The sequence below is a fragment of the Zeus faber genome (genome assembly GCF_960531495.2).
Source record: "Zeus faber genome assembly, chromosome: 15".
Classification (NCBI taxonomy): Eukaryota; Metazoa; Chordata; class Actinopteri; order Zeiformes; family Zeidae; genus Zeus; species Zeus faber.
Genome location: NC_137194.1, coordinates 21984631 through 21994114, shown reverse-complemented (window position 1 = coordinate 21994114; position 9484 = coordinate 21984631). Strand labels below are relative to the sequence as shown.

The following is a 9484-nucleotide window of genomic DNA, read 5'->3' as shown; positions in this document are numbered from 1 at the left end:
AGTTGTGAATAAGCCTTTATTTACAAATACATAGTAAATCCAATTGCGGTTATCCAGTCTTTCGCGAAAAGAAAAAGTTTAGGAAGTTCGTCTGGCAAGATCAAATCATGAAAGATGGAACTGAAATTACTTAAACTTCTATTTGTAAAAAAGAAAAAAAAGAAAAGAAAAAAACATTCCCTAAACGATGAGGAATAGATGCTGAAAATCTCAACACTTTTATCACAATTGCTTTTTATAAACTTTAACAGATAAAATTCTGCTGCTTGTGTGGCAACTTGTAAGAATAGTATTAAAATCACAGTAATGCAGTTTTCAGCGAAACTAGTCGTGGTAATTTACAATACAAACCCAGAAAGCGTTGGACATTAAAATGAACTGCCTAACCAGATGAACACCATTAGTTTTAATAATCACAACCAACTTATTACAACTGATCGGCTTCTATCAGATGTCATCGTATGCAAAAACAATGTATATACATTCAGTACGGACTCTCCAGCCGGCCTATCTACGCACCGGGACCAGCAGCTGGGTCGCCGTTACAGAGTCTGGGAAAAGGTTGTGGTAGGTGGGTAATGGAACATATGCTGCGGTTATCATCTTGCCTGGGAGGGAGGGAGGAAAAGCAGTTAAATGATGCAACTTCAACGGTCTCATCAAACCTTTCAAGACCCGAGAGATGCACATACCTGCGAACCAGCGGCCGTGGAGCGCGTTCACAGTTGCCAGCGCTGCTGGTATTGAGGGGCATTTCACATAGACGTTTCCCTATAAAGTAGGAGGGGTGTTAGAGTTCGGCATATCGAGTCATCTTGTTTTAAAAGCAACTCAAAACATAAACGTGTAACCGGGCTCACTTGAGAGGAGTTCTTGTCTATGTATATGTGAACGATTCCTCCATGTTTGTTGCACTCCTCGATGACATCATCTTTGATTTCCACGTCCCATTCTGGGTCGTTTTCCCTGGGGGGGGGAAACGAGTTTAAAAAGGTCTGGACTCAAGCTTTAAGTATTACATCACATATCTGAACAAGCGTTGGCCTGGCGTCTTGACAATTGTCACACAAGTAATTGTGATTAAGAATTTGTCTTGTGGCTGAAAAGCATACTATTGGCATCCACCTCTGGAACATGGACGCAGTTTATTCATCGAAAAAATTCCTCTTCAAATTGGATGGCCATGTAATGATTGTGCCGGCTCTACTTACGCCTGTGGGTTGAACATGTTGGACAGCTGCAGGCAGTGAGTGGCCAGCGGCTGTGATGGGAGGTTCACCGCCTGGGCTGGAGCAGCTACACACACACACACACACAGTGAATAGTGGAACAGTGTAAATGTAAAAATAGCAAACATTAAGAAACGCCGCTCACCTGCTGTGGCCGACAGGTTTCCAAAGGGAATGGAGCCGCTCATCTGCAGCGCCTGCTGAGCAGCAGGAGGGATTTTCAGACCAGTGCCTAGAAGGAAACCAAGAGAGAACATTAGCAAACCTGTAACAGTTCAATGAAATGACTAGAACCAAGACCTCAGTCGACTTAGTTTTTTTTTTTTTTTTTTTTTTTTTTAAATAATCCATTTTTTTTAAAAATAATAGTCCATTAAGTAAAACGTAGAAAAAAAAAATGCAAAGGGAGTATATCACAATATTGACTTGTAAAATTATAGCAAGTGTATTTTTGTGGAGAATACCAGAGTAATATGGGAGCTTATGGCAAATTGAGACATTTGTTTTGGAAACGAGTCAGGTCACCGATGAATATGACTTCATTTGTCTACCCTGTCAAATCATTCCTCGTGCGCGTATTTGTTTGTTTACATCAATTATTTTAATAGACACTAAAGGCTTTGACTATGGCATTAATATGAAGTTTCATTTGTTTATTACGAGTCTTCTTTTTTTTTTTTTTCCTAACAATAAAGTTTTTTTGTTTAAGCAGGAATAGCTTCTGCTGCTCTCATCCAAGAAAATGAACACATAGTGACAGCACTGTCATCACACGCCACTGCCTTCGTTTCGCTTAAATTAAAAATAAATAAAAATGTTCTTGACCATGACTATGAGAATGTCTAAATCACTCAATCCCAATCTATTTAAATTTTGCCAGAAAGTCTGAAAAAATAAATAAAAGGAACGGTCAAATTAAACTGCCAAATCAGACTCACTGAATCTGACAGTCCTACCCTTTATTGTAGACATTTGCATTTTGAAATGATATACAAATACAAAGCAGCTTTTGATATTTTATCATTACAGTATTGTTATGTCAGTGTTATGCATGGGAAGAGCTGTTTTTGGCTTATGTACCTGCACAAATGTTTTAAAAGAAAGGAATTAACACCAAATGTCTGTGACAAAACTGCAGATGAGGGAAATGGAAGTACTTGCTGAGCGTGCCCACGCTTGGTTGACAGGCAAGAACCACATTTATTTTAGTTTCCATAAATGAATGAAACAAAAGCCCCAAGCCGCTCCCGACACCAGAGAGCCTTTTAAGTTTAGGTCTTGTAGAATTAATGCGTGAAGATTCGGCACTCGGAAATACAAAAGAATGGGGTAAAGCTCAAACCCCATTGGCTCACAGAGCTAGGGGCGTTCGGGCGATGGATTAAGAGGTATGCTCAGAATGATTCACCCGCGTGGTATTTTCAGCAAAAAAATTGAATAAAAAATAAAAATATATATTTTGGGGACCGACTTGTATGAACTTGTGTAAAAAGCAGCATAATAGGTCCCGTTCAAACTGACCTTCTGCTAATCTGGCCATGAGCTGCAGTCGCCCTGTGGTGCCCAGGTCGATGCCCGTCCTCTCCAGCTCATCGTTGTCCAGGAAGGAGCTGGCGGTGGATGCGTCCGTGCGCTCCGTGACGTGGCCCACCTTCATGGGCCTCCCAGCCAGCTCAAAGCCGTTCAGCTGCTCCAAGGCCTTCTTCGCACACTCTGCGTCTGCGAACTTTGAAGACATTTCATTATCCGGACCGTGTTCCAGTTCCAGAACCAAACAATGTTCAGTTCGCCTCCGTACTCACAGATATGAAGCCGTATCCTTTGGAGCGTCCAGTTTCACTGTCCATCATTAGCTGTATGCCTTCAATCTGTAGGGAACACGGTGTGTTACAGGTTTGCATTGCAAGTGGTGAGAAAAACAAAACAAGCCTAGTTAATCCCCTTTCCCACTTGCACTAAAAGCCGTAAATCTACCGGCAATGTTCCATATCGGTGACATGTGGGAACGGAAGCCGGTGTCAATGTTGCGTAAAAGTCCCCACTCTTGAAGTGGTATAATTTCTGGAGCTGCTACACATTACGGAAAATGTTGACTCAGCTCTGAACCTGCGGAGCTCTGAAACTGAAGCACGTCCAGTCTCTACGGAGTCAGGTGTTTGTTCTTAAATCTGATGATTTTTCTTCTTAAAAATGCCTCTGAGACACTAGACGTGTCTTTTTACAGCTGGCTTCCTCACCAGCTGCACCACAGGGCGGAGCTGGGGCAGGAGCAAGTGGACGGGGACAACAGGTGGAGAAAGTTCCTTCTCCGGAGGCAGAGAGTGCAGGACAGGTTCAAAGTGATCACACTGATTTAATAACTTTGGGTTTAGGGGTATTTTGTCCGGGGACGGGGGTTCTGTCCCCTCTCATTCAGCGGAGGGAGGAGCCCGTGGGGCGGGAAGACGGGGAGCGAAGCATTGATCTAAAAACAGATTCTGTTGCCTAGTCTCGCGTGAGATTTAGACACCTGTCGCGCGAGCATTAAGTAACGTATCCGTAACATCCATCTAAGTGGGAACAGACTCCATACGGAACTTTTCGATGACGACCTCCTGCGTTTTCCAGATATTTATTATCCGGCCATGTTACGGATTCCACGTGGGAAAGGGGGGGCTTTGTGCTCCACTCACCCTTCCAAAAGGCTCGAAGATCCCCCGCAGCATGTCCTCAGTGATGTTAAAATGCAGTGAGCCCACGTAGAGACGCATCGGCCCAGCGCTGCCCTTCTGGAGGTTGTTTGCCATGGCTGCAGCCCTGTTTTTCTCTGCCTACACGCAGAGACAAAAAAAAATACAGTTTAACACTTTGTCTCATGCATATTTTGCATTATTTAATAGGTCCAGTGATTACAAAAAACTAAAAACGTACCTGAGAGGCCTGGACGATGATGGGCACCCCGAGGAGTCTCTGGCCGGTCAAACCAATGGCCAGCGGCACGGAGCTCGCCTCCAGAAACTCGATGTAGGCAATGCCCTTGGACCTTCTGGAGTTTCTGTCGGATATCATCCTCACATCTCTTACCTACAGGGACGAAAGGAGAGTGTAAATTATTCAAACATAAATGTGTTGTACTTTATTTCACCACATTAACAATTGAATCTTTTTAAAAGAGGATCCTCGCCAAGAGAGGCAGCAGACAAAACATAAATGAAACAAAGCATCCAGGAGGAGGGAGAAGAAGAAAAAAGCGCAACATGCGCATTCATATTGAAACTAGAAATACTAGAGTGTCAGGTCTTCCTGTTTCATTTAAAAGTCATTTAGGCGCTTTAGTGAATAATATAATCAATAAAGACTAACTTTTCCCACAGCCGAGAAGAAGTCTTCCAGGTCTCGTGCTCTGATTCTGGCAGCGAGCTGCATGCAGAACACTGTGCGGGCGTCTCTTTCCTCCGGCGTCAGGTTGTCAATGGGTTGTCTTAAAGGAATGAAAGGAGGATTATTCTGAGGCGCTGGAAAACACACTAGTAAACATGGATGTTCGTGGATTTGTTCCGTAGTCGAGTGGACTCTCGGCTCACCTGACGGGACTCTTGTCTTTTCTGAAAGGGCTCCGGCTTCTGGAACGTTTCCGGCTACAGAGAGACAAACATTAAGTGTATGGGTTAGGATCTTAGTGATGTTTGCTCAAAATACCGACTGCATTTTCTTCATTCATGTGAAATCATGTGCCATGGAGGGCCAAGGGGCTGCGGCTTTTCCACTACAACTGGCCTAACTGGAATATTTAACTTTACATCGTAAGCTGTGCGCATTTCCTATAGAATAGATATGCATTATGAAATACAGTAAACGTACACAATTATTATTTTTTTTAATCACTGTCACCAATTTCCAAAAAAACAAAAACAAACAAATGACCTTTTTAATACTTAAAATTAAGAGGAAACCCCATATAGTTTCATTTTCAACCAGCTTGGTCCCAAAAAAAAATAAAAGGATGTGTGGCTGGACCTACAAGGGGCTCTTGCGGGTCCTGTAGCGGCCGGGGCGCTCCTTGCTGCGGGAGCGGCTGCGGTGCCGCTCTCTGCTGCGGCTTCGCTTTCTCTCCCCGGCCCCGCCGCTCTTCTTGTTCTTCTTCCGATCCTTGCTTTTGCTCCGTCTCCGAGAAGAGCCCGGGCTCCTGCTCCGGCTCCTCTTTTTCCTGGAACGCATCACACCGGGGTTGTAGAACAAAACAGAGTGCTCAAGTGCGGGGCCCGGGCTTAAAATATCCTATGTTCCGGACTTACTTCTTGCTGTGGGCTTCATGTCCATTTGCATGAGAGGATTTGATTTCATCCTAAGCAAGGTTGATAGAAGAACATCATGAGGACGTAGATGAAACAATTCAAGTCGTCAAGGTAAAGGGGGAAGGGGTGGGACAAGAGAAAATACAAAAATCAAATTAATAATATTCCCAACTAACTATTCTGGACACAGTGCCCTATTAACCCCCCGCCCCCCAGAACAGACATTTAGCTTCATTGTTCAATACTCACTGCAACCAAAGATACAAACATTTTATGGGCGACTGTCCCAAGATTTTTAGCGTTGTTCAGTAATCTTTTGATAACAGTTTGTCCCCCCTCCTACTAGGTCATACCAATGCCACTATCTGTGCCTAAGTCTGAGGCTATGTATGACCCACAGCCACTAAAAGAGATCCTGTGTGGTTGGTGTCAGTCCAGTGATCTTCACCCATTTTCCTTCTTGAACTGTAAGAGCTCGATGCCACCTCTGTCACACATCTCGCCCTGAAGCAAACAGGGATTCACACTGCTTAGTAACATGGATGCCCAGGAAAAGTAATCCTCTACTTCAGCCACATGTAAATGACTTATGTCTTTTGGTCTCCAAGAGAGCCGACAGTCCATTTAGGCATTTTTATTCAAGTGGAAATCATACACACTATGGAACAGTTATTGGCTTTTGTAATGATATAGTAAAGATGAATAGAAACATCCATTTCAATGCTGGGATTATAGTAAATAGTGTTGTGTATTATTAGCATGCAAATTGATGAACTGAAACCTTACAGAATATATACAGTTCACAAAGAGGCAGTATTCATGTTTTATAATATATGAAAAGCATTAAAACTCATTTATCTGCAGGAATTCTGGCTCTCAGTTCTACACAAGATACAGCTTCTATAACTCGAGCAAGACATTCTAAGAACTTTTATTAATGTACCATAGTATCAGTTGAAACACAATAATATGCAATTTAACAGATTTAACATTTAAACAAACATGTGTAAGATAAGTGATTAATAGACTAAAACTGACAGTCGTCGTCAGATTCTGCAGAGCATGTTCCAGTTCGACCACAATTCACAATTGTGGCTGAACTGGACGTTGCTGCGTTACACAGATCTGAATACTGCCTCCTTTAGCACAGGTACATTGCGCTCAGTGTCCATCCCATTCACCTTGTTGACACTCAACAGGGACGTTCTAAAGTTGAGCCTCTTAATCCTAAGGGAACCACAGTACATCAGTACATTACGCAATAACTACCTTACTTTTTATCACAGTTCACAGTGGAATCAAAGATGAACTCATTGGAGGAGTTGAGATATCATTAGGCAAGTCTACAGAGAGAGATAGATGGAAATTTAAAGTCCGCATTGCGTTTGGAAAGGCTTCACACACGAAAACAATTCACAGAGTCGGTAACAATTGAATGGCAGAATACAAAAAAATGTCTTGCGTCTAAAGCCAAACTGGAGGGTGTTGAACAACCCGGCACTCACCTTCCTGTACGGGGCCTCCAGCATTGCCTCAATCTCAAAATCGTCAGCCATGATCCTGCGGGGGGGGGGGAAACGGGTTTCCAAAACTTCAGAAACATGCACCAGTGAGAAACTTGTTGACGCAGTGTGTTCGCCCTAAACTAACCTCTATAAGCGCTGGCAAACTGAGGTGAACCGTGGCGTTAGGAGCAGCACACAGCAAAACAATAGGCTCCGAGGAGGACAAAATAAAAATCCGGCATTGTGGGATTAACAAAAATAAGAAGACGGGTGTCAACAACTCGTAACGTCAAAACTAGGATATTGTGCACGTTTATGCGCACACACACACACATATATATATATATATATATATATATATATATATATATATATATATATACACATACGTACAAGCTATACTGCTAGTTAATATAAGGTAGGAAAACAAACGATCATAACAATACATACATCGCGCTAAATGCCGAGAGGATGTGTCAAGTATACGTGGTTATTTATACAAACACACATAGTACTTATTTGTTTTACGTAACTAGATTAAACGACGGGAGGACATGCGTACAGCGTCCTCGACGCTAGCGAACCGTGTCGGCGTCGACTTCGTTAGCTTATTAGACGTTTAAGTCAACGCCAGAACGCGGATCGGGGGCAGATAATCCAACATGTCGCCGAGAAACATTTAATATTTCGCCCGCTTTGGAAATCGCGCCGCCGTTGTTCGCCGGGGCCGGCCGAGCGAGCGCTGAAAGTGTAGCTGGTTGTGCTAACGTTAGCCTAGCCGCGGCTGGCTGAGAAAGCTACGCGTTGTCTGGCGTTACCCACCTTCAGAAAATGACAAATGAGAGTATTTCAAAGAGTTCTGAGCCTCGCGTCCTTCTTCCGTGGAACTCGCGCGGCCCCTGGTTGACTTTGCTAACTACTTGATACGCGGTGGGAACGTTGCGCGGATTATTTGCGCTGACCGTCCGTGGCACGCCGTTCCCGAAATGGCGCTTACCACCGCGAGAAGTGCACCTTCCGCAGCCTTTTGGTGTCTGGCTGCCGGTGCTGCCTTCGAGTCGAGCGGGAGAACAGAGCTTTCAGCGGGGGGCGCTCGGTGTCTGGCTTGCCCGCGCTGCCTTCAAGTCAAGCGGGGAGAAGAGAGCTCCGTGTGTGTTTTCGGGGGGTCCGGCTGCCGGTTTTGGGCGACTTGCTCCCTTGAACGACGAACGTTCAGGCGTTCGGTTCGTGGACATTTCAAGGAGACCGTTTGCTTTATTCTGAACTATCTATTAACTATTAATCTATAACTATTAATTAACCAGCGTTAATGTAATGCCTGGTAATCAATTAATTAAGAAACATTTCATCGATACATTAAAGCACAACCGAAGCGAGAAATGTGATTAGTACATACATTGTTTGCATCGTTATGCAATGAAATCACGCGTGGTATACATGACGCTATGCATTTGGGATGCGACGCTAGACACCGACGCGTCGTTTGCATGCGTCACATGTGTCTGAACTCGGCGCGGAATAGTGGACCCAGTGTGCTGGGGGGGGGGGGGGGGGGGGGCACGTCACTGTGACGTCATACGGGGGGGGCTACCGTCCCGACTCGCCGGAAGTGGTTTGAGGGGGGTTTCTGGAGGTTTCAGCGCGCAGCCCGCCACGCCTCGACGGCGATGCTCTGCGTGCGTGTTGTTTTAAATTGTACTTGAATGCAAATAGGGAGCCACTGCGACCCGGGTTCGCCCCGACCAGGCACCATGTTAAAACAACACAAAGACGACAACGACAACGACAACGGAATAAAACCGCCCCGCTTCCCTTTTTGCATAAACACATTCCCCCAAAACATAGATGATACGTCGTCCTTGTTCACATTTATTCCCCAAGCACTGGTGATGAAATGTGTTTTTTTTTTTTTCATTGCATCAAGTCTCAGATGAAATACTTGAGGAAAAACATACACACACACACACACACACACACACACACACACACACACACACAACACTGTACTGTTCTGTAGAAGCGAACGCTCATAATGCCTTATAATGCCCTAATACGCTTTGCTTTCATTTCAACAAATAATTTTAAATGTACCGATTGGCAATGCATTAAAAAAAAAACGAATAACAGGAGATGACTAATGAAAGCACAAAGCCTTCCTGAAGTTGTTTTTTTTGGGGGGGCACATTTCAGAGATTGGAACTCCCCCGAGTCTCGTCCCCAGCCCAGACGAGGGCTGCTATAACGCGGGCAGACCACGGGGTGTCGCTGTGCTCTCCAGTTTCGACGCCTCGAAGCTTCGGCTATTTTTATTCTCGGCATTCTCGGCACAACATTCGTTTATCTTTATGCCCGTAGATGATTCCTAACTCTTAAAATCGGGCTAAGAAGTACAACTCGGTGTTCACAAGTAGCATTTAAGTAGCATTTGGGCCTTAAAAGCTGGCGTGAAGGGGTACTTCCAATTTGGAATCTAACA

General features: G+C 44.3%; 1 protein-coding gene across 3 annotated transcripts; it reads right to left on the bottom strand.

The window, feature by feature from the left end:
• Window positions 1-2: 2 nt before the first annotated feature.
• Window positions 3-8033, bottom strand: LOC307241043 (RNA-binding protein 39-like). Of its 3 annotated transcripts, XM_080015004.1 has the most exons (15): window positions 7831-8033; window positions 7009-7063; window positions 5504-5553; window positions 5230-5415; window positions 4793-4846; window positions 4572-4689; window positions 4140-4292; window positions 3902-4039; window positions 3032-3097; window positions 2751-2955; window positions 1375-1461; window positions 1212-1296; window positions 861-966; window positions 693-771; window positions 3-608 (listed from the first exon to the last, which is right to left on the bottom strand). In XM_080015004.1, the coding sequence occupies exons 2-15, from the start codon at window positions 7057-7059 to the stop codon at window positions 508-510; spliced, it is 1479 nt and encodes a 492-aa protein (XP_079871130.1). In that variant the 5' UTR covers window positions 7060-7063; window positions 7831-8033; the 3' UTR covers window positions 3-507. The 3 variants fall into 3 exon arrangements, with proteins under 3 accessions (XP_079871130.1, XP_079871129.1, XP_079871128.1); XM_080015003.1 differs by having other exon boundaries at window positions 1212-1461; XM_080015002.1 differs by lacking the exons at window positions 7009-7063; window positions 7831-8033 and adding exons at window positions 5902-6007; window positions 6685-6995 and having other exon boundaries at window positions 1212-1461.
• Window positions 8034-9484: the final 1451 nt, after the last annotated feature.

Coding starts and splice junctions, on each gene's coding strand:
- LOC307241043 (XM_080015002.1), bottom strand. CDS start 5,955: ATGGGTGAAGATCACTGGACTGACACCAACCACACAGGATCTCTTTTA. Junction 5,554..5,901: donor CAGGATCTCTTTTAGTGGCT/GTGGGTCATACA, acceptor AACCTTGCTTAG/GATGAAATCAAATCCTCTCA. Junction 4,040..4,139: donor TCATCGTCCAGGCCTCTCAG/GTACGTTTTTAG, acceptor CTCTGCGTGTAG/GCAGAGAAAAACAGGGCTGC.